The 26,054-nt window shown below is 41.7% G+C and overlaps 1 protein-coding gene across 2 annotated transcripts in view; it reads right to left on the bottom strand.

The window, feature by feature from the left end:
- plekha7a (pleckstrin homology domain containing, family A member 7a) overlaps positions 1-13,037 on the bottom strand; it is a 128,429-nt gene extending 115,392 nt beyond the window's left edge. For both annotated transcript variants that reach the window (XM_070831148.1, XM_070831149.1), the window contains exons 1-3: positions 12,936-13,037; positions 12,722-12,798; positions 12,475-12,532 (exon numbers count right to left, since the gene is read on the bottom strand). In XM_070831148.1, the coding sequence (XP_070687249.1) occupies positions 12,475-12,532; positions 12,722-12,798; positions 12,936-13,018 (218 nt within the window). In that variant the 5' untranslated portion in view covers positions 13,019-13,037. The remainder of the gene's footprint in view (positions 1-12,474; positions 12,533-12,721; positions 12,799-12,935) is intronic.
- Between the last annotated feature and the right edge of the window lie 13,017 nt (positions 13,038-26,054).

The raw sequence follows: 26,054 nt of genomic DNA, 5'->3' as shown, positions 1-26,054 counted from the left end.
GAAGAGACGTCTCCTAAAATAACGCCTCCGTTTGAAGAGCGCAGCAATAAGAGTGATGAAACAGCAGCTACTCAGAGGTGGATGGTTTGGGCAAACATTCCTTGATGTGAACGTCAGTGTGTGCACAGGATCATTTCAATAGGCCCAACGAATGCTCGAGGCTCCAAAGAAGTGAACAGAAGCAGCAAAGGAGTCTGGTTAGCAAAAATCCCCTTGAACGCTTTTATATCAGCATGTTTGCACTTCAACAGATAACAATGACACTGTGATTATTCATTTGTTGAGAGAAAAAGAAAATAATGTTTCTTCAGATCAAATAAAACAGACTATTATTAAGTATTTATTACAGCTCCTACAGAGTGAGCACAGGAGCCTCCTGAAATGCTTCTCTATCAACCAGTTTCCTCTTCCACTAATTAAATTGCAAACATTAAATAGAACCATCTGCAACCTAAATCATCTGCAGATAAGCTGAGACACAGACTTACTAAGCCGGCCGCACCACTTCGAGTGCTGGGCTGAAAAATAGCAGCAGAGAAACTGATTGTGGTAAAGAGGTAAAAGTCACTGACACAACCCCCCCAGGATGAGACAAAAGTTAACCAACAGTTAGGCCACGTCCTGAGAGCGGATTAATCCTTCATGTTCAAGTGGATCTAAAAGACTTCTCTTGTTCTGGCATTAGAAAAAGGGGGAGAAGGATAGGAGGGACTGATTTGAGAATAATAATAGGTTTCCTGCCAAGAGTTACAGAAGGGGGCGATTAGCCTAGCTTAGCATAAAGTCAGCTAGCACAGCTCTGGTAAAAGTTTAAAAAAAATCAGCCATCAGCACATTCGAACAGTGGGTTTACAAGAGGAACACGCAGAAACTGTTTCTTGCTTCTGCTCTTTATGTGAAGCTAATCACCTCCTGGCTCAGGCTCTGTAATGAACACGGAGAAGTTATTACTGAGTGTTTGTAACAATATTGGAAAAATAAATACAAAAGGTTATGATCTCAATGAACCTTCACCTTCTCAGTACAGCTGCATCGGAGGTGAATTTCAGCATGCAAATTAAGACAATTTCGGCGTAACAGCTTGAGGAGGGTGTAGGAAAAGAGAAACAATCAGCCGTGAGTGACTAAAAACAGCAGACGGGAGATGAAAGCTGTTACCCAACCAGCCGTCAGGGCACCATCAGCCCACAGCCTGGCACAGACAGACCAGACATGAGCACAGACCATAAGACTTTTCCACTAGGGATGACAAGCAATCACATTATCTACTTGATTTCCAGATTGATTACCTGCAAGGGGACATAATCAATTTCTAGCGATGTGGCCACTGGTTGTACAGAAAATCCATGCATGATGTCAACACTATTTTTCCATCATAAGGTTTCAACGGTGAGCGAATCGTCCTGGAGTACAAATAGTGTCAGATATAAGGAAGCAAAGAAATTCATTCTTCACTCACCAATCTCATTCCTGGGAAAAGGATGGATTGTGATAATAAAGATTGTGTCATAAAGATGTAAAAAATCGAATTGTTAAGTGGCGATTGTCTTGTTTTAAAGATATATTTTCCCTTATTTATGCTGGTGCCTGGTAGTAAGCCCGTCAGGACCAGTAGACCGATCCGGGGCGCTGACATAAAGCCAAGGTCTCTATAATAAAGATGTGGGCACAAACTTTCTCCGATTTTTCCTTGTTGAGACATCCAGAGTCCCATTTCAGCCACTCGACCTTCCCGTGACCAGACACCGGCGCAGACGGGAGCAGCCCTGGGTACATGCTGGGTTAGTCCAGGTCTGACCCCGGCCCTCTGTCCTCGCCTCGTGAGCGGTCGGAAGCAATCGACTCAAGATCTTCTGTAATCCAAACGCTTCAGTCAAACGTGTGTGTCTCATACATGTTTGGACTGGATATTGTTATTGTACCTTAAAGTCCAATATGCACCTTTTTATCATACTGGTTTTTATGCCTGACACATGTCTGCACATTTACTGCACCAGTACAATAACACCATGTGCAATAATGAATAATGTGCCACTCTCATGTGTGCTTTATAATCTTAATAATACTACTTGAATACTAACGCTATAATTTAGCTAACTGTACATTTCCAGTAAAACAAAATGAACGGTAAGAAAAACTGTAGTCACATATTTCAAGTGTGTCTGAATTACAAAACCACAGGCTGGGAATATTTGCCGAATCTGTCTGTGGAATAATTAGAGAGATATTGTTATACCAAAGTCTCACCTTGGATGAAATTGGTTGAGATGTTTTACATGAATATGTGATTTTTTTTTTTACGTCACCTCTGAAGTTTACTTTCAGTGAGTAGAAAGAGAATAAAAGAAGCCTTAAGAGCTTTTTCTTTTGTCCAAGTTTGTCCATTACTATGAAATCACAACAGAAGAATGTGTTTAAGCAAACACACACACACACACACACACACTGAGGTGTTGATAAATCATTAGCCAGTGTTGATGCTGACTGAGTCCCTGTGGGGTTTCAGTATGAATACAGTGAGTCAGGCATCAACACTGACTCACTTCTCACCTGCACCGAACATCCGTCCTTGATACCTGCAGCTCACATCTTTAAATTATCCTTTCTGAAGATTTTTCAGAATTTCTAAATTTCACTCATGCCTCTGAAAGATTAATGGAAGTTGTGTACCAAGGAAATCAGACTGTGTGTGTGACCTGAAAAACAACATGAGTTCACCTTATTTCAGCAGTCTCAGCATCAAACACCTGGCTGCTTTTTTAAGACTTCCACTGTTTTAAATGTGAGGTGGTGTCTGGAGAGGGTACCAGTGTTTTGAATTTTGGATAACAGTCACACCAAGACGGTGACATGCTCAGTGAGGATGACTCAGCTACTTTTGAAGTTGCCAGTAACCCAGTGGGTCCGACCCTTCTCCCCAAATTCCTTAGTTTATTTTTTGCATTAGTCTTTTTTTCACACTTTAAAAAGGTTAGAATTTGTCATTGTTGATCTCTGGGGAGTATTTCATCCTTGAAACGTATTGTTAAATCAGTGCTGATTCTGTGTTGCTCATGGCTGGTTTTTCCTGAAATGTCAATACCAAAGATCACTGATTATCCTGCACTTTTTCTGATATAAATAATCAACATTTAAGGCCAAATTTTCTCTTTCTATTTAATTATCTATTTCTAATTTAATTTTCTATAGTCTCTGGGCACTAGAAAATGAAATGAATGCAGCAGCAATGGCGATTAGGGCTTAATTATCAAATCTGTAAATGATTTTGTCAGTCGTTGTTTAGACCATGAGATGTCAAAAGATCAGGAAAAATGTCCATAACAAGTTCAGGCGCAGGGTGACGTCTCCCAATTAAAACATGGTATAAAACTGTTTTCATTACGATTTACGGCCAGCTTGGTGCCCTAATGAGGACAGGTTAGTCTTCATTTGGTGAAAAATTTGGTGTGTGTGTGTTTTCAAAATTGGAATTTGGTCGACCAAAAATCTAAATATATTAAATTTAGAATGATATAAAACACAGAAAAGCAGCAAATCCTCACAATGCAGAATCACTGACGGCTTGTTAAATGACAAAGTTTGGCAATTAATATTCTCTTGATTGACTAATCAGCTAATGTCAACTAGTATCCACACTAATACCGATAATTCTATACTTGAATGTTAAACCTGTAATCATACAGAGCTGTTTATCTGCAGGCCTTAGTCATGACTTTCAGAGCTGACTGGAGGAACTGTCTCACACAGGAAAACAGAGGAGGTTGGGAGGTGAAGGTACAGCAACAGACATAAAGCAGCAGCTGAACAGTGAACACAACTGACCAAAGTCAGCTATCAAAACACGGAGAGAGAAAGCGAGAGGAGCTGCCTCAGCAGATCCTTTCTCACCGATTTTGATGAAAATGTACTCATCTTGTTTCCAAAGTCATTCACGACAAAAACAAAGCCCTTCTCTTCCAAAAAACGTCTACTTTCTTTCACCCTCTGCGGCGAATAAACATCAAATATTCATTCCACTCAAGAGCTGGCATTCCTGCAGAGGGCATCTAATGTTTTGGTTTTATGCAGACAAAAGTGTGGTGAAACTCCATCAAACCAAACCACAACCAAGCTTCAATAGCATCAATACACCTCGATTTCTGAGTTCACCAAAACGTCTGTGTTCCATTAAGCAAAAACTGACATTCCTGCTATGCAGCAGGTGACACTTGAACCCTTTAGACTCTATCAGGTCACATTTGATCAGTTTAAAAAAGGAGGACTTCCAAAGCTCACAGACAAATATAAAACTACCAGACGTGTGAAATGAAACCTCCGGAAGTTACTACTTTACCCTGAGACTCCACTGAATGACAGGAAAAGAGGCAAAAGCGCGTTAAAAGAACTGAATATAATCCAGACATATGTTGCTGAAGTGAGTGTTTTGTAGAGAAGCAGGTGTTGGAAGCAAATATCTGGAGGGAAGATCATTAAATATGGAAAACAGCCAGTATAGACATAGGACATAAACGCTGCCCTTGGGCTGACATTTGCCAGAAATAATGGTTGACGTTCCTGCTGCTCTGAAAGCAAACACAGAAACTGGTTAGCTCCTTCGACCAATGAAAACAACAGAAAAGCCATTGTTGACAAAGCTTTCTCTTCCAGCCTTTATTTGTCTGCCAGGGAACTGTTGGTTCTTTGGTTTAGCCACGGCTCCACGGCAAAACAAAGCCTCTTTCTCAGTTGAGGACAAAGAGCGTTAGACGGCGAGCACAAACCAACCCTATGTTCTTACAACTTTAATATGATCCATCAGTTTTATTAGCAGGTTCACAAAGTTTTCCACCCACAGAAAACAACTGGTTGGGAACCCACTGCATCACGTTGTCCTCTCTGTGTGAGCAAACAGCTAGAAAGCAGCCGGCGAAGGTGGATGCACCCTAAAGGCCTTTGCTGTATACAACATCTATATTTAGGTGTCGCATTCACCTGGGGACCAAACATCTTTCATCTGAAATCTAGATTAGAGAAATGAAAAATAGCTCTTAAATGCACAGGAACATTTTCTGCATGACTCATCTGTGAACTTCTAATTCTTCCTATTGCAGATTTTTGATGAGGTAGTTGGAGGTTATCCTACTGTGCACAGAGAAAGAGTGAGAATTACTGTATTTCTTCAAAGAAGAAGAAAAAAAAATCACTCTCACCCCAGTTTGTTAAAGGGAGATGAATTCACTTCTTCTAGATAACATAAGACCAGACTCAGTTATCCATATTGTCTGGGAATGCAGACAACAGATCTGGAAGGAGGAACACAAGCCGACTGTCGAGGTTTTGGAAATTCCTCTGGACATTACACCAGTATGATACTCAAATTCTGAACAAAACATCACACTTACTTTAAAATCTAAGAAGGAGAGCAAGGGACCCTCTGATGGACCTCTGACCATCTGCTCAGTCCGGCTTTGATTCGACGTAGAAAGGAGATATACTTTATGTACTGTGAGGTTTTTTTTTGTCTGTTTAACCAGGGCTACATTTCTGACTGTACATAAAGATGGACGACAGCGTGGCTCTCAAAAGTGAAGCCAAAATATCTCAATCACCCCCCAGTGGCTGGCTGCAGTGTAGGTTATCGACCTGCACCCCCATTAGCAGTTGGGACGCGTGCCAAACTGAGAAGATACACGTCAAATAAATGTTTCCCAAAGACGGTTTCTGTCTCTTTAGGTAGTTCTTACATTTGTTCATTTTTCTGATCATTCTGATAATTTGATGTTATAAAAAAAGGGGTGTGACATCACGATTGACAGCTAATCCTGACCCGTTGGCGGGTGACCTATCAGGATCTCAAACCCCGACCACTTCTGGTTCCAGATAACGTCACCAGCACAAGATGACCATATCCGGGACATTGTGGCTTAATTGTGGTACAATGAAGAGAAAACACATCCTCCATCTTTATATAAAGGTCAATGTTGTGACCCCACACTTTACCAACAGCCAAGAAGAAAACCTGCTCAGCAAACCTTTTAAAAAGTGATTTCTAAAACCATCACAGGACAGAACCGCCCCGGTGGTCTCGTGGTATCTCCAGTCAGTATAGCACAGAGTCCTAAAGAGGCCATACTCCTGACATTACTGTAAGCTGCTTTAAGATAAGCCTCTTTGTCGCGGTTTTGTGATACTATCACTGTGCTTACGCTGCCAATCATGCAATGCTCAAATCACTGTACAACCAATTTCAGGTTTTTGACAAAAGTATCACCTCTGCAAAACTACAAAGCATTTATGTTATACATCATATGTTATATATGATCACAGTATATATTGTTAGCGTTTTTTTTAATATATTTTATGAATTAATTTCATTTTACCAATGTTTAATATTCTTATTTTCAATCCTTTGTGATCCTTCACTATTGTTTACATGTTTATATTATTCCTGATACATTCTTTTACAGTAAAAGCTCATTTTTGATCTTCGAAACAGTGCTTTGACTCAAAGAAACAATAAAAAGTCAGATAATTGCAAAAAAAATGCACGCCACAATTTCCCAGAGCCAAAAGTTAACGTCTCCGCATTGTTTGTTTTCGCCCGACCAACAGACAACAAGCCAACACTATTCAATTTACAATGATATAAAGAAGAGATAAGCAGAAAATCCTCACATCTGAGAAGCTGTAAACCCAAGAATGTTTGGTATTTTAGCTCGAAAAAGATGCTAAAATAAATACGGGATGATCGCGACACGTACATGAGGCAGGTGGATCTGACAGGACATGAATGTACACAGCATACAGGACACACAGCGTGTAGTCTGAGCTCATGTAAATGAAACGGTAACGTCTATCAGCAGTAGAGGGGAAAGAAAGCAGGGTAGATTACTGGAGCTACAGGATCATGGCTGAAGACCGAGCTGAGGGCAGCAGGACTGAACCAGCCGTCTTCTACTACCAACAGGCATCACTGACATCTCTCACTCTCAGGTTGTGTGTGTGTGTGTGTTTCTTTCTCTGCCTCCCTCCCGCCTGCCTTAAATCCCCTTCAGTGAAGCCAGTCATGCAGACCTTCTTGCAGGAGGTGGGCTCTGCTCCCCACCTCCCTGTACCAGGATACCCCTGCTGGGAGTGGCTGCCGGACGGAGAGGAGGAGGAGCGGGACGATCCAAGCAGAGGCTTTTCAGAGCTAACACAGAATCACGCGTCATGTCTGTTTGGGCGTGCGAGGGTATGAGTGTGAGCAAACACAAGCCACAAATAGTGAGAAAGTTGGAGCACTCTTAGACAAACAAACGTCTTTCACACGTTGAGAAATACTTCTGGAGAGGAGGTGTTTGAGAGTGGGTTTAGCCTGCGGAGGCGGAAGTCATCAAACAAAGCAAACTCATACTTACATCCATAGGGGGACATAAGAGGGGGATTATTAAAGCAAGCCCAGGCAAAGAACGACGGAGTGTGAATGTTGGAGACGGACAGGAACAGGAAAACAAGGAAACAGCCGAAGGCAGACAAACAATCCGACTGTTGATGCTGCTGCTACGTCTGCAGTGAGCTCATGAACAGTTCAGGGGGTCACAGAGGAGCACTGAAGACCATAGAGGAGCGTCGGCGCCAAAACTAAACAACAAGGATGTGATGCTTTGGATCCGAAACGATAATCAGATGGCATATGGAGATACTAGATTGGTTAAAGCACTCTCCTCTTAGCTTCCTCACCTTCGGCCTCGTCTCTGCAATGGTCGCTCAACCAAAGCTACATGGTACAAGAACAGGAAGTTGGGGGCAGGAGTGTCTGTAATCCCTATTACAAGTCAGTACCATCAAAGTTGTTATTTCAGGGTAAAATAGCTGCATAATCGTACTTTAAAAGTGTCCAGAGGACGTATTGATCATTCAGCCAACCCCAGGAGCTCTCTGATCATTTAGAGGTAACGCGGAAACAATTTGACAATCAACAGTAAAATCAATCAACTACAATTTTTATAACCTTGCACTTAATCATTTCTGTCACAAGAAAAAAAATATCAAACATCAACTGGTTCCAGCTCATCAAACTTTTTGCTGCTTTCCCCCCCGTTTTATATCATCACACTCTTCCGAATGCAGCGCAATTTTTTAACCTAATTTCCATGAAATCTCCAAAGGGAAATGCTCATTAATGTGCGTTTCCATCAGCTACTGTCATGCAAATATTAGGAGTTGAGCAGAAGGAGATAAACAGCTGTGTTTCTCCAGTCTGGTGCCATTAAAGCACCGCAGACGACGACCACATATGCAACAAGATTATGTAATAAAAAGAATGTCAGGGAGCCCTTGAACATGGAAAACCCATGTGGTTGTTTCAAGTATTAATTTGCTGAATGTTACAGTCTCCAAGTCAGATAATTAAAAAGAAAATTAACTTTTCGTGCTCAGTTATTGGATTAATTGATAATGAAATCTTTGGTTGTAGCTCTGACAAGACGGTTGAGATGTGCTTCATCAAGTGGTCAGCATGTTGTCGTTTTAACTTCATCTTATATAAGATTAATATGTTTTTTCTAAGGGCCTCTGACTTTGCTCTACTGAGTTTGGTTTGATAAAAATATAAAAGCATGTGAGAAACCGTCTCCACTCTGCTGTAAAACACATCATCATTAACTGATACTGTCCGGTTTTGGAGGTAGGAATGAAACTGGGCTTGTTTTCTCAGAGCGAGCTGATACCGAGAACTCCATGAGCATCTGAAGACAATGAAAAACATGCAGAGACACAGAGGGAGCTGTGTTGTTCTTTTGGCTAGTAATAAAAACATGAAAAACATTTTTTGGATTGAAGAGGCTCCAGAGCAGACAGCGGCGGAGCCCTGGGGGGGCTGTTATATAAACATGGCCTCTAGACAAATAGTCCCCCTCCAATGTGAATAGGATATTAGTTTCAAGGTTGTTATTACTTCACCTTGTTGTTTCTGTTCATGAAATACCATCCACGGGCCAATTAAAAGTTTGGAGAGCGACACAAACGTCCTGCTCAGGCAAAGGAAGAGACTAGAATAAACCCATTTAAAGTCAACTTACCAATACTGCTGAAGAAGAATTCATCTTTACTTTACTATTTAAAGCACAGAGAAGCAGTGAGACTAATGTAGGGTTGTAACTAGCAATTATTTCACTATTGATCAACCTGTCTAGTAAACAAAGTGTGAAAATACTGAAAAATGCCCGTTAGATGTGCTCAGAGGCCAAGATGACACTTTGGAATCGCTCAGTTTCAGCTGTAATTTGTTGATTAATCAATTAGTCAATCGACAGCAATTTAATCAGCAAATGTGTTGATAATCACATAATCATAAACCTTAAGTACTCGTTGGATCCAGTTTCTAAAATGTGGAAACTGGATGCATTCATGATCGTTACCTGAATGTAATCAAGTGTTGTTGGTCAGATAAAACAAGACATCTGAAGACCAAACTATGAGCTGATTCATCAAGAAGAAAACCGTCACCTTAATCTAGAATTAAAGATGGTTGTTAGCTGTACTTCAAACCAAAAGACAATAGTACAAGTAGGGTTGTAAAATGAAAAAAAAAAGCAGGAAATCTGCACATTTGAGAAGCTCGAATGGTTATTTTTCCTTAATAATGTCTTAAATTACTAATCAGTTATCAAAACTTCATTATTTTTGTACTGTACACTTTACTACCTCTCCCTTCTATAGAACTGAACCAAGATCATCCCTCATTTCTATTTTCGTGTTCCAAGTTGGGAAAACTTTTGGAAAAACTTTTCCCCACTGAAGCATGAACGTAAGGATTTTCCCCCCCAAACACAGCACTACAGAGCGATCACAGTATATAGGCAGGCAGCAGTCACAGTCTGAAAATGTCTTTACTCTGGTCAGGGAGCCCAGCAGGTAACAGGAGCAGGGACTGTTTCTATCTTCAAGTTCAATCTCCAGTGGTGGGAACTTAATTCCTTGATATCAAAGTGTAAAGTGAATCAACAGGACGGGCGGCGCAGTCCGACACACAAACAACTGCCTGCTAACAGCTTAACAGCCAATTAAACTAGTGAATTAACTTTGAGTTACTTCTTAAGGCTCAACAGAAGAGAGAGTGACACTAAAAGGTTTGATTTAAAAGGAAACCTTTTACCAGGAATTCAAAATCACAGAAATTGACGGTTTTTAATTTTTTCTTTTTGCAATGACTTCATTCAGGCTTATTTTTAGACACACACACACACACACACACACACACACAGTCTGAGTCTGAATCACACCTCACAGCAAAAAGCAGCAGCACATCAAGACTGGCTCGAATTCATTTTAATTTACAACATCTAACACAACAAGATATTTCGCAATAAGCCCGACGCTTTCACCTAAACCGAAGCAGTTAGCATCAACACGGTTTACCTTTGCCCTCTGTTATCAGCGATGACACCAGCTCAGCGCAGAAGAGTCACAAGAGCCATAAAACACCAAATCCCACTGAGGGTGTAACCGGACCTCAGAACAGCTGATTACCGACAAACTGAGATTAATTATCAATTTCACTGACGCATTAAAAACACAAATACCAACTGAGAAAAATGTTGTAAATGGCTGAGCCCAAATTTGTACAGAAAAATATTCAACAGCCTGTTTCCTGTAAACTGTGGGACATTTCAGTGACATGTTCACTGGATAATAACTCAGATATATTCACATTGATCTACCAGCATCCTATTGATGAAGAATATTTTCAGATTCTAGCAGCAGATGATAATCACTGTGGATGTGAGGACTTTACCCATCATGCCGTTTAAAGGACAAATACACCCCAAAATATCTAAATACTGATGATAGTGCGACTTCTCTTCATACTATCAGAGGTGGGGCGTTTTGGCTACAAAGTCCAGAGTCAAGACTACGAATCAAAAGTCAACTCCAAGTCTTAGATCCTGTTTTTCCAGGAGTTTTATGCGTCTGTCTGCTGCTCTGCACTGCCTAACGCACCTTTCCCCACCTGCTCGTCATGTGACTCAAGTCCACACTCGTGCACACTGCTGTTTGCTGGCTAATTACTGCAGACGATGGGCCAACCTGTGAAAAGCCACGGCACTACACAGACCATGTTCCCAGCGCAGCTACAGTGGAGAGACGCCAGGATTTTCTTTACTAATGTAAAACCTCAAGGTCAAACAGCAAAGGCTTCTTTTGTAAACACTTTGTTTCCATGATGAATTGTGGCGTGACAGTAGAATAGAAAGTAGACAAATCTATATTTTCTTGGATTTTTGGGATCTGAATTATACATACAATACATGAATACAGATATTTTGAAGACTCCCTGACGTTAAGTTTGGCTATTTTTTATTCTAGGCAAAGAACAAAAGCACAAATAAATGCAACAATTAACAGAGAACAACGTCAGAAAAAAGCTTTTAGTCCATCGTGCAACTGTGGTGAGTACATCTGCTTTAAAGGTCCCATATTCTGCTCTTTTTTCAGTTCATACTTGCATGAACTTCCTTGGTTTGCGTGGTTTCATGTTCAAAAAACACTCATAGCAGACATGGCTGCTGCTGCTGCGGTCGTTTTAAGCCTCTTTCTGAACGCTTTGTTTTTAAAAAAAAAAAGTCTGAGTGCTTTGCTCTTTCCTTCAACAGCTTTGAATTAGCGGGAGCTGGTGTTAGTGAGGAAAAACTATGGCGGACGGCGAGGAGGACTCAGTGGGCGCGGACGGTCGACCTGCTGAAGGCTTGGAGGAGGTCACATGATCAACAGATCCCCTTATGACATCACAAGCGGAGCAAAATCTAAACGGTGTGTTTTCACACACAATTAGTTAAAGAAGGAGCAGGAGGGACGATCCTCTCTCATAGTTTAGCATACTTATGTATATATGTTTATATACTTGTGTTGAAAAGACATTAAAAAGTGTATTTTGCACAATATGGGACCTTTAACATGAAAGAATGTGAAACATGGAGAACATCCACATTATTAGAAGCTTTTACTTGATGTTCAGGTCTAAATTATGTGATTGTGGAAGAACAGCTTTGACTTATAGAAGCAGATCTGCTATCACAAAGTTTATCCACCAGAATTTGTTGATATATATATTTATATATCAGCCAATATATTGCTATCAACAAGTAACCACTTAAGGTTATCTTATATAAACACATATAGGCTTTGGCTATAGCAGCTCCAGGATGCTGGATCAATTAGAAGGCATGAAAATAATTGACATCTCAGGATCAGAGATTAACTCCTGCATCAGAGCAGATGCAGCCACACACAGCTGATGTCTGCATCTCATACTGGGCAGCAGTGGGGTCATTAGAGGGTCAGCATGTTAGTCCCAGTCACTCCCCATTTAAATCCACACACTGTCCCTGCGGTAATTAGTCCTGCTGGTAGCGAGGAATTAGAGGCAGGAGCCGCGTTAAGCTGCACGGTAACTTTGAGCAGCCTGCAGGTAGCGCAGACTGCAGCAGCAGCATTAGTCAGAAGGTTACTCACTTTATGAAGAAACTGGCCCCTTCGTCCGTGAAGCCTTCCTCCCATCCCCGAGGCAGGTCTGAAATAAAAACCACACACTTGTTGGTGACACCTCAAAGTTTCCTCCCCCCGGACCGGGACCCGAAATGTGCACTGAAGTTGGCAGCGATGGTTGGAGGGGGTGGTGGGGGGGCACACAGTAAAGTAAACACGAGGCAGGAATGAGCACAGGTGAAGCAGCCCTGCACAATGTAGCTTCGCCATCTACCTGAGCGGATCATGTGTCCAGAGTTTACCGGTTCACCGGAGCGGGGATGGAGCCAGGTGGTGGTCCGCGTCTCATCGCTGCAGCACAGACACGCAGGGGGAGGAAAAACACCTGTTACACCATCGGGGAAAGGGAAGGAAACACCAGCAGAGCGCCGCCAACTCCCGACAAACCGGGAGAGACGGTGCGGTAAAGCGCCTGTTGCCCCACTCACTTGATGAAGAAGACCCTGCCGTCCACGCACACGCCGTAAGACCAGTGCTCAGGTAGGGTGTCCCGCCCGAGAGGCGCCGCCATGATCCGGTCTGAAGTCTTATTTCATCTCATTGCCTCTCCATGGAGTCTCCCGGGAGCTCAATGATCACCGCTAGGGCCGGCGCTGCCTTCAGGGACTCCTCTGAAGCCCGTACATCCGAGCACCGCGAAGTCCTCACGCCGGATGCGCAGGAGTCTGAGCTGAAAGGGGAAGAAGTCAAGAGTTAAAATGTTCTCAGGCTGTGTTTGTCACATTCACTGCAAACAAAAGTTTATGTTCTAAGCACGACCTTTAGGGCACTGAAGTCATGCCCACAGTAAAACCTCTAATGACACAAACTGCATGCGCAGTTTTTAGGTAAAAAAGATAATATATTAAATTTAAATTAAACTATATAATACATAATATATATATTTATATATAAATATAGATAGATAGATAGATATAGTTAAGTGAGGCAAAGTTGAATAAGAGGTAATAATAATAATAATAATAAACTTTATTTATACAACACTTCAAAAACTATAAGTCACAAAGTGGCTACAAGGTTAAGACTGAATTATATATATTTCAGGACACGAGACAAATCAAATCATACAAAATAAAAATAAAAAACAATAATAAAGATCAGAACAGCAAACTGACAGGACACGTTGGAAAAGAAACAGTGGCAGCATCGATAAAAGGCGAAGTGTTTTCAGAGAGGTCATCCACACTGATGTACATCAGGTTCTCACTGTTTTATTTTCCACATGCCACGTTAGTAAAGGGTCCTGCTTACTAGGCTGTGTTTTGTTATCCACTTATGTCAGGAGTCAACAACAGGAGCGTCCAAAGGCACTGAATGTTTCAGATGAGTTAAAGAAAGTGTGCAGGGAGTGTTGCTCGTTTTGGTGCATGAAACTTTTGATGGAAATGAAACAAAAACGACACAGGAAACAAACTCAGATTCATCAGATTCTCCATCAAGTGTCCATCTACTCCAGAAATGTGTTTGCACAGGCAGGATGTAACTGTAAAAACTGACTCAGTACATCAAGTCAAACAACACCAATACTGTGAAAGTTGTCAATTTAGTTGAAACATAAAAGTTTAGATATAAAAATCAAGTTAATCTTTATTATTTATCAGTTTTCACACCTCGTTTGCATGAATCAGTATTTTGATGTACATTTTTACTACTTTATCATCACATCTCTGCAACTCAGACACAAGTGGAAACCCCCACCTCTCATGTCTCAGGGATTATTAATGTGAGTCATTCATAGTTACAACCTTTTCGTCAGCACTTAAAGGCACCACAGCAGCAGGCTTGTACAGTAACAGACCAGAGGAGGAGAGGAGCTGCTCTGCCATATTTCACCGGCAGTAATTGGGGGGGGGGGGAATAAAAATGTGCTGATTTTGTGGGCTTTTCAAAATATGTGCCACCGTAGTGTTGAGGAGATTTAACTGGGAAGAGGCTGATTATGAGACTCAAGACTTCCTTTAACCAAAGTAGGAATCTCATTGAGGGAAGCATTGATTCTAATTACTCTACACACATTCAATTCAATTCTCATCCAGATCAGCCTGCATTTTCTTGAACACTTTGTTTAAGTGCAGCATCAGTAGTAAACCTATATGTATGGACATTTTACCACTGAGACGATGAGACTGCAACATTTGAGTGTGAGCAACATCACTGCTACTGTTTAGCATCAAAAATAAATCAACAAAAGGTAGAAATCCCCTTAAAAGATACTTAAAAGAGGTCAATTTTACTTAAAAAGCAACCACCACCGTACCTAAAGATAAAAACTATGATCAAGGATAAAAAAGTATGTAAGAAACGTAATAGATTTACGTAAATGACTCTAATTATGGAGAAAAGTTAAAGTTCTTTTATTAAGAATTCAGTTATGTGACTTTGAAAGCAGCCAATGACTTCCAGAGGAAATGCTCATTGTAAATCCAGGTAAATATTTATAATTCATTCATTTATTATCTCCATGTTTTATTGAATTCATACTCGCTTGTGGACAAATATCACGACATGGCACGCTCTGTTGACCTGCTACACACTGACTATGGGAATTTCATTGAAATGAATTAGAAGAGAGCACTAATTTGCTCCCTGTCTCTACATTTCTTCCCCAAGTAATTAGCACCAAAAACACACAGTTCTTTCCCAGAAGCCTCTGAGGAATTTAGGATTTTGTGGATCTGTGAAATCAAGCATCACAAAAACATTCAGCTCCTGCAATTTCTACCTGTCAACATGAAGTGATACTAATATGTCTGACAAGCCGACATCAAATGATAATGTCGGCCTGCTGGTATGTCAGACAGGCTCTGGCGTTGACACCTAGCAAACATGTTATTGTTGGTTTTCCTCGGTGGCTCATTAAGGTAAATAGGAGCCTCCGTCAGCTGTCAGACACGGTTTGTTCTGAGTCACTCGTCAGGAACTCTGAGCTCACTGGAATTTCATTTTCCAAAGTGACTCCATATCCACGAGACGTGTGACGGCGTGCTTGTGCCAACATCCTGACACGTTTTCCGCGCAGCCCTGTTATTTTGAAATCCACACGTGGAAGACAACATGAGTTGTTAAGCTGATAGTCTGCAGGAATTTCCTCACCAAAAACAGTAATTTTCAGGGGGCTGGGACACGGCGTGAAAAACAGGAGGCCTGTGCTCATATTTATCACGCTGCTCTTCGTTTACGGCTACCTGGAGACGGAGATTTTTATAGAAGATGATAGATGATAGAAGATATAGAAGCATGTTCCCATATTTTCTGTGATTTCGTATGTAATCACTTGTAATTCCTGTCCATAAGGCAGGACTGTGAGATTTCCTGATAACCTTGTCATCACGCTTAATTCGACCATTTATCCAAAACAGTCTGACTTTGACTTGAAGCATGTATTTCACACCTGGTGACTTTACTGTGCATGCGTTTGATGTTTCCTCTCCCTGTTGTTTGGTTTCAGTTGGCCGCTCATAGTTTGGAAGCACCTCAACATCAACAGAAGAAAGTCCTGACAAGGCAGAGGGAGCCGAAGGGCAGGTAGAGGTCGGCACACACACTGAAAGCTCCGGGGATTTTTTCCTCCATTTTGGACCGTATTTATGTGAAAAGATAAAGTGCTCACCAAGAAGAAAGAACAATGAAGGATTTTCCAGCCAAGTCATGATACCGCTGGCTAACACACGAGTAAACCAAAGCTTATAGTGTGAGCGTGTGTGTTCAGGTGTCTGCTGTCCTGATGCTGAACTTAACTCACATGCTGTAGATTTGAAAACCAAAACACACACACACACACACACACACAGAGAGAGACACACACACATGTATTTTTCATACTTAAAGGCACTCTGTGATCTGAAAAGCAGTGTTTTTCTCTCTGGGTGACAGTTTCAAGCCTGTTTCATCTCTGACCACACCCGGCATCACTCGTGGTCACAGATGTGCTCTGCTGCACACTTACACATTACATGTATTTGAGAGTGGTTGTTTTGCAGAGTATTTTTTTTATTCTTACTCTTATACACACACTCAACATGCATTTATAATACTTTTACTGCTTCATATTGGGCTGCACACTTCACACCTCTCACTACTATTATTGAAGCTTTTAAAGAGCAAGGTGACGGAGAGCGAGAGGCATCAATGGTGAATCCAAGTGGAGTGATGAGAAAGTTACTATTTGGTAAGAATAAAGGCTGCAGCTTCCCAAGAACAACTTAAAGCTCCCCTGTGTTATTTTTGCTATAAACTGAGATTCTTAACCTTGAAGTAGGAATCGAATTTGGTCTTAAAGAACAAGAAGATCTCCCCTCTGCTTCCAAAATATAGCCAAAGAATGCATTATTATTATTATTATTATCATTTTTATTATCATCATCATTTCAATTGATAGTATGAAAATAAACACAAAAGACAGTCACAGACTTTTGAGCTCTGTTTTGGTCTCCACCTGCTCCTGAGGGAAAAATCTGACGACGTGCGGCAACTAGTCGTTAACTTGTGGTTCAGGAAAAACCAAAACGATGAACTGAAAGACAATAAAACACGGAAGAACTGCAGATGACTCTCTGTGGGTTCCTCACTACACGCCAAGTCATTTGATCCATTGCTAATATAAGATATTGATCGGCGCAGCTTTAAATAATGTGTGGCTTTATATTCAGAGAACCAGCTATGCACACTCTTGATGGATGTATAATGTACACATCTGTTGGCAGCATCAATTTATAGTCTCTCTCTCTCTCTCTCTCTTTCCTTCTTCGACATAAGTGCACACACTCACACTCATTTCCTGGATTAGGGCCATCTCTGCTGTGCCGCTTCCTTTATCATTTCAAGCATTTCATTGTACCGTTTTCCTCTGTGTGCTGCTAATATTTTTATTTTAGTTACTGTGTTTGTCCTTGTCCTCTTGCATTCAGTCAGTAACGAGAAATAATTTGCAGTCGCTGTTCCCCAAAGCACATCAGGAACGGCAGTTTGATTCCTGCAGGTTCTGGTGGAGGCAAACATTGTGCTCTCACTTGGATGAAAACGTACAACACATGAAATAAGCATAAGTATTCCGCACTATTTAGCTGAAGGGCCATATATTTTACGAAACAGACGGTAACGACCACTAGCACATCCGCTGGAAGACACAAGAGAAAGCAAACACGCCTAAACAAAGACAAGGAACAGGATTCATGAGGGGGATTTTAACCCCCCCACCCACTGCAAACACCCACTGGGGCCTCTTTCTGCACATAACTAAGAGACAAGTGCATGTCACGGTCCGTTTCCTGCTTTATGGACAGGTAGTAGTCATGACAAAAATCTGTTGTTTTAGGTAGCAGCTCAGAAAAGAATGCTGAGAAATACAAAATAATGGAAAACTGCAGCAGAACTGGTGTCTATGATCTCTATGATCAGGATTTTCTACTAGGAAGAGGAGGATTTTTTGGGCTGGGGGCAGTTATGTGAAGAAACAGTGGCAAACGTTATGATATATTATTTTGCAATGCATATATATATATATTTTTAGTTTTTATTACATCTATTTCATCAAAGCATTGTCAAGCTCGGGCAGCATGGTGTCTCACCGCTGCCTCACAGCAAGAAGGCTCCAGGTTTGAATGTGCTGGTCTGCAGGTTTGTGGTTTGAACCTTGAACCTTTCTGTGAGGAGTCACAGTGCTGGTGTGGGTTCTCTCCAGGCACTCCGGCTTCCTCCCACAGTCCAAAGACATGCAGGTTAATTGGTGACTCTAAATTGCCCCGAGGTGTGAGTGTGAGGTGTGAGTGGTTGTCTGTCTGTCTGTATGTGTCAGCCCTGTGATTGACAGGTGACCGGTCCAGGCTGTATACCCCGCCTCTCACCCAACGTCAGCTGGGATTGGCTCCAGCCCCCACATGACCCTTAAGACAATGGATGGATGGATTAAATTTGATTTTAAAAAAAAAGGAAGTGTCACCTTGAAGCAGACCGAGCGGACGAATGAAAGAAAGATGTTCAATTTTCTACAGAGAAATGCTGAAGTTTCCCCAGCTTGTATTTTCTGTTTTATACCAACAGGGACACAGAGGAGCAGCTGGAGGTGAACTCAGCTCAGCCAGCGTCACTCACTGATTCATTCCCAGTCCAGCCTGCGTCGTCCACAGCTGAGAAAACTACAAGCCTACTACTAATTTTAACAATTCACTCTGAAAACTGTGCCAAGCTCCATATGTATCAGTTTATTATTTTATTTTAGTCAACTCTCTCTCTCTCACACACACTCACACACAGCTGTGTGTCCCAATACTTACATTCATGTCCTTAGCCCATAGCCTCTACCTGCCTATCCCTGACCTGACAGCCTTTTGTTTAACCTAACCATAGCCTGATAGCGCTATGAGAGTTTGTATTCTGTCCACAATGTGACTGTGTAAACAGATTTATGTCCCCACTACATGCCCACAACCACACACAAAGAGAAAACAGCTACATCACACAGCGGTCGCCTGCAGGCTGCACGAATGTTAAAACTGCAGCAGCAGAAGACTTTCCTCTCCTGCAGGAGGTGACATCTGCAGGACTAAAGCTGCTGCTGCTGCTGCTGTTCTGCTCCTTTCTTATAAGTCACACAGGCTGGCAGGTGTAATGAGCTGAGCTGAAACTCCACAGCCTGCTAATAAAGAAGGAGTGAGTTTGGAGTTGAAGTTGGAGTTGTGAGTTAGTTAGAGGCCAGATCCATTTAGAAAGAAGGTAAGAGAGAGGGAAAGTTGCTGAGTCCAGGTTCCTCTCACTTCCTGCACACTGTTCAGACTTTGTTTTTACATTTTGAATAAGTCACGTCTTGTTGGCAGGGAGGCATCCATGCTAGAATTTCATTTGGGTCAACTGAGTTAATCTGCAAGGTCTCAGTCAGCAGGGAGAGGATGTTTTCCTAGAATTTGCCTTTATGATTTAGATGTGTTTTACATAAAAGTCTGCCCAGTCTGGTTTTAACAGCAGTATATGGAGTCACTGTTAGTGTCCTGGCCTCATTTCCTAATTCATCTCTTTTACTGTGATGCACATTTTTTTTTAATTTTCTTTTAAATATTGTTGTTTATGTAGCATCAAAGCTACAACACTAGAAAAAAATGTATAAACTAGACATTATATGTGTGTCATTTAACTTCTCAGACATAAAAAAAACAACTCATCGCATGACTTCTGCAAAAAAATATTCTGATCTGATCACCAGACTGTTATCTAAGTTATCACAGGACTCCACCCATCTGTCACACCAAGCAGAACGAAACGTGAATTACTTGAAATGATTATTTGCATGTACCGTGTGTTGCAGGTCTGCTGTGCACTGAGTAATGTCGCTGTCGAAAACACGTAAACACGTAAACAACTTATTCAAGACAGAGAAGCAAAAGCAAAACTCTTTTATCCAAATTCTTGGCAATTTACCACAAAAGGAAGCAATTATTGCAATATTCAGATCTTTTAATTGTTAATTATTGGAGCGCTATATTACGCAGAACTATTTAACCATCATTGTGAAGTAATTCATGACTAATCCTACCTGTGTTTATTCAACAGTACCACAAAAGCCTGGTTTGGCTTCAAGCCCTCAGCAAACAGAGCCTTCAGAAAGAGACAAATGTGCACAGAAACAATATCATTCTTTATCTGGCAGTCTCCCCCTCTCCCCCTCTCCCCCTCTCTCCCTCTCTTTCTTGTTGTAATGGCTAACTAAAGCTTTCAGGGATTCAGTTAGGAGTTTGCCCTCATCTGTGTTGCATTAACTTCCTGTGGCAGAGCAGCAGAAACCTCAGGTAGCAAAGGAATCCAGAGAAACGCTCTCACGCTGTACACTAGAAATGCTCTCGCAGCTCAGCCGTACACATTTCTGGCAGCGTTCTCCCCATTGTGTCTCATGTAAATGTGGGGTGAATAATGTGTGGCATCGGATCCATACGAGAGCTTGTGACTGGTGGAGCCACCACACCCCTCCTGCTCAGGCCTCCTAAATTCATCACCTGAGGCAGACTGGTGGATTCAGAGCCCGAGCAGAGAAACAAAAACACTTTTTTTCACTGTTCTGCCCTGTTTTGTGGAAATAGTGTCTGAAAGAACTCAATGACATGAAAAATTAAAAAAAAAAAAAAACCCACATCAAAAGAAATGAGAATACAGACCCAGATGTCAAAGTTGAGTTTCATTCTCGACTGTGAAATGACAAACCTGTGAACTCAAGGTTCAGTTTTTTGTGCTATTTTGTTTTCATACAATCAGATTTCTGTTTCTAGACGACATGAGGACACCGGAGAAAGAAGGTTGGTCAAAAGCTCCAGAAGCATCTTTCCTTCTATCTCAAATATCAGTGCTGCTCTGTCAACATTAAACATATCAACATTACTCTGTCTCCCTCTGGTGGACTTTAGAAGTAAAGCAGCTGATGGTAGTCTGATTTTATTTCATCTAAATATCTTCTCTATTAAAAAGGGCAACAGATATTAATACTGTCTGTCTGTCTGTCTGTCTGTCTGTCTGTCTGTCTGTCTGTCTGGGCTTTACTGGAACAGACAGAACGTCTACATGATCTAGTGCATTGCGCCTAAACCTACTTATTTGTCTGATTATGCTAATTCATGGATTACACTGTGAACAGTTTATCTAAGAACCACCTACTAACAAAGTACATTTGCCAGCAGAGCCATCACAGGCCTGGCAAATGACACTGATGACGCCCCCCACCCCCCCTCGATCATTGCTGCCACCTGGATGGAGATGCAAGACTAAAAATGGAGGAGAGCTCGCTCCAGCCATAGTTTTGCCCCCATCTGCTGTTACAGCATCTAACAAACTGCCTCACTGACCATGTTTGCTTGTATGTATGAATGTATTTATGATGGCGTGTATGCTGCTGCTGTTTATCTGTGTGTTTCTGTGTTGTATGACCACTGTTATATGACCATAGTAGTTAATTCTGCTCAGCTGGGGCCGTATGGACATGTATGTGGGCAAAATTGTTGATATTTCATATTGTTTTTTTGCACCGTGATTTTCAAAACATGTTCAAAACATGTTTTGTATGTGTTATAAATACATGCAAAAGCAGTCAGGAAAAAAAAACTGCTATGTTCAGGGTGGAAATAAAGAGTTTTGCACAAAGGTGACTTTATTGTGTTTTCTGGAAATTAAGACCGATTGTCCACATATGTGGACATAATGTTTCTCTAAAACTACACCATGTAAAAAGGTTTTATACTTATCAGGGTCCAATAAGCCCAAATAGCAAGGAGAAATAAAAAATGCATATCAAACAAGAGCTCGGGTCTGAAGAGGTTAAATGGCTGTTAGAACACTAAAGTCTAAATCTAAGTCTAATCAACTGTTAAAGTCTGAAGAGTTTCTGGCCAGTTTCCCTTGGCCAGAGGTTAAATTAGCCATTAAACACAACAACAATAGAAAAGAGAAACTGTTCACATCCAGGTCAGTGAATCACGAAGAGCGCCTGCGTTATCGAGCTCTACGATTAAATGTCCACTGAGTTCCTTTGTGTTGAGTGGAGCCACGGCCGATATCCTCCAGCCTGGGCCGGTCACATCAGAACTGGAGGCACAGGTTTCACTCTGGATGCATTCAGGGGAACTTTTCTTTTAAACTGGCTGTAACAGTTCAGAAAGATGAGATCTGGGGCACACAGGAGCTCTTGATAAGGTGTGTGTCTACATGTTAAATGGACTGAAATAAGATGTGGGTTGATCTATACTGAGTCTTGAAATGGTGAACACAGACGGAGGACTGAACAGTTGTCTGCTTTTCCATTTTCCATGGCAGCATTCCTCGTCCCTTCCAGTATGATGGATGTGTCGCTGTTTGGTGAATAAGTGCAGCTAACTTTAGCCCCACTAACAATGGAGAGCCTTCCAGTCTGAGGGCTGTACGCCATCCTAGAGGAACTCTGTTTATTCCCACTGACTGATGATGAGAACATGTGCTGTGATGAGGTTACACATTCCTCCCCGGGCTGAGAGACTTCATCACGATCATTTGTCTGATGAAAGGCTTCAACAACCCCTGTGACCTCCTGAATGCTTCTCTTAGCTCTTGAAAGGAAACAAGGATTTGGTCTGAACACAGCAGCGGCTTTGATGACTCGTCCCCAGATCATCCCGGGAAGTTCCTAAACTTAAATGTAAGGCTTTGCGGTCATGAGCTCAGTTCCCCAATAAGACAACCGCTGCTGCTGGTCCATCAGCCGGATCAGAGCCGGGAATCCCCCAAAAGCTGCTTATTTAATTGGATTACAGTGTAACTGTTGTCCTGTTTCAATCCACTCTACTAAGATGATTTCCCTCTTCACAAGATTTTCAAAGGACCTCGTTTAATTATCATTTTTCCTCATTCCTTCCCTTTTTCGGGACAGTAATCTCGACATGGACAGATACAAAGAGCAGGTCAGCTGCTTTGCCTTGGCCTTTTAAAGCCTTCTGAATATTACTGTAATGTTATATCTAACACATTATTTCTGCAACTGCTTTCACGTCACATAGATTTAAATGTTTGGGGTTAAAATGTATTTTTATGGCACATTTTATTAACTATGTAACAGAGCTCATAAGACGGTTGGATGACAGTCACCTTTTGTTCAATGCAACCAAAACAAAAGAAACGTGTCCAGATGGTAAGAAGAACATTTCAAACCCTTTATTTATACCAGTTACAGTTAAGAGCCAGCAGGTGGAGCTGGTCCCTTTAAGTACCTGGGGACCAGTCAGACTAATCCTTCATGTGGAAAACATTTACTAAAAAGCACAACAAGGCTCCTCCTGCTTAGCAAACTAATGACTGAGATCTGCAAATGCACTTTAAACAGCGTGCACTGATCCCCGTCTGAGACTGCACTCGTTTTTAATATTGTGTCCTGGTTTTTTTTTAGCACCTGAGTCTCAAAAGCAAGACGAAGATGTCCACAAACACAAAAACAACTCTTCCAACACTTATGTGGCAAATTTCAGATGCAGCCATGTGTCATGTAAATCAGCACTGTGCAAAGAGAGGAAGGACAGATGCCACTCCAGCACACAGCACATTAGATCTACTTATCTAATCTTTTATAATGTGTCCTCCCTTTTTGGATGTCATATGATGTTTTTCTCTGTTTACATGTGAGCCAAAGACAGATTATTGCCTTTTGTATGCGAAAGGTGAACAATAAAGTATTTTCTATAACTGTTCTATTTCCCCTCACTCCAAAATAGCTTCTGCTCTAACAGATGCAGGAAGACACAGAGAAGCTTTTTTAACTCTTTATAGTGAAATACGGTTCAGACATCAGCAGGAAATGACTGTGAAACTTCTCTTTGGCCTTGAAGTTGACACTTCTCCCACACGAGGGCAGCAGAGGCACACAGTTATTCAGCAGAAGAGACATTTTTGTATTTTTGTCTGAGACACAGATGACAGTGCACGTCCACATGAGGCCCTCTGGGTATGACGGGAAGTTCCACATGTACCACAGTCTGGTATTTTAATGTCATAGTGGCGTAAGTTTGGGAGCTGCACTTATCTGCAGGACAACATATGACAACCCACGTGTTTCCTCTCTCAAGACTGACTGCAGGCTTTACAAAAGAAGGAACAAACTGTCTTTGTGTTTTCCTGTTTTATCACTGTTGGTTTTGTGATGAACATTTCCACAGATTATCGTACTAATGTCTCGTTTTGATACCACATATAGTCAAGGGTTTTAGACAGTGACACCTTTAACCTGAATATTAATCAGACTGCAGTAATTCTGACCAATAGAGCACTCCCATCACACGCTGATGTGATTATTGAACTATCTGTGGCCTTTTTCTCAATGTCATCTCTGTGCAACCATTATGTGAGTTGTGTCACGTAGGAGAGGAGGAGTGTTTCCCCCAGTGGCTCAGAAGAAATCCTACACCTTATATTCAAATTCTGCTCCGAGCAGTGAGAGCTCGATGTGGGTGTTGGTCGGACAGCGAACCCTCACGAGCGTTTGCTGGAATAGATGAGTGTTTACCACATGTGTGCTTGTCCATTTCATAATGGGGACGTAATATAAGTGTTGTTTTGTTTTAATTGGTGTTTTCACTAATTCTCTTCTCTTAATGTAAAACCAAGTCATTACTTATTTTGCTGAGGGCCTCTGGAACCCTTTAAAGGCCCCACAAGGGACACTTAAGTCCACTTTGCTGATCACTGACCAGGTGAATCTCAGGGAAAGCATTAATCCCTTGTGGACCCTAAATGTTAAATGCATACAAATGTAATAATCTAAAATGTGATTCCTAAAGAGAAAGTTTAAACAAAGCATGAAAAGAAGGTTTAGATGAACAGAATGACACAATTAAAATACGAGGTGTGGCTTCTGCTGAAGTATCGGCTGCTTATTCCTGATATTTCCTGCACAAGATGTGATGAACAACACGGGAACATTAGCTTTGTTTCCTTTTGCATTTCACTTCAGGCAGCTTGTCTGAATGAGATGCTGTCAGACACAATAGCTGCTGGTAGGTTGCATCATCAGCTAATTGTGACCCAGGAGATACCCTTCTCTGGCAGGCGAGTGAGAGGGGCAACCACACGTGTGTGTGTGTGTGTGTGTGTGTGTGTGTGTGTGTGTGTGTGCGACTAAAAAAACCCACTGCCTCTGCTGCTGCTGCTGCTGCTGCTGATTCTGCCGCTGCTGCAATCACCTGCAATCCTTTCAATGCCTCGCCGCTGATGCCGGTTGCCTGGAGACGGGGTCGCCTAGGCCACAGAGCTAATGATACTGGGAGAGGATGAGGAGGAGAAAGATGGAGATGAAGATGCAAGGAGAGGAGCGGGAGCTACGATGGAGGAGAAGACGCCGTGCGTCCTGTATGTCCTGTAAATGGAAATGCTGCGTTCAGACATTTGCATCTTGTTGCAGCTCCACTGATGCTGAACACTCGGCTGCTCGCTCACTGTGAGCCAACAACACCTTGTGGTGTTTTCACCAACAGAGGAATGAACAGGGATGGCAGGCAGAGGGAGATCACCACCTTGTCCTCACACATCAAAGAAAGACAGATATCAGAGTTTGTTTTTCCACTTCTCAGCTCACAGCTGATGTCAGCAGGTCAGCGTCAAACCAGGAACAAGAGCACAGCAGATAGAAAACGCTCCCTCATGCTGGCATCATGGAAAACCCATGATGGCTGTAAGTAATTGAGTGAGAAAAGCTCTGAAATGAAAGACAGAACTTCTTCAGGTGTTTGACACACAGAATAAACTCCAGGTCCATTTACTAGCTTATCAGCTTATATAATAAATACATACTGGCTTAGTGTTTATATCCTGGACTGGTTGGTTGGGTCCGCGTCTGGTTAGATGTCAGTCTGTTCTCAGTTTCATTAAATTAGGAATCAGACTTTATTTTCTAATACATTTTTTAAAAACTGTTTCTTGTAAATTGGCCTCCTTGCCTCATACCAGGGCAGAGACCTCACCGGTGCTGTTCTGATGCGATGTAGACGCTCCGAAATGCTGTGAAATGCATAAAATGCATCAGGTAATGAATAATAAAACAAGACCAAACCGAGCTC

The sequence above is a fragment of the Pempheris klunzingeri genome, chromosome 5 (genome assembly GCF_042242105.1).
Source record: "Pempheris klunzingeri isolate RE-2024b chromosome 5, fPemKlu1.hap1, whole genome shotgun sequence".
NCBI lineage: Eukaryota > Metazoa > Chordata > Actinopteri > Acropomatiformes > Pempheridae > Pempheris > Pempheris klunzingeri.
Note: the sequence above shows the minus strand (reverse complement) of the source record. Positions and strands in the feature narration are given on the sequence as shown.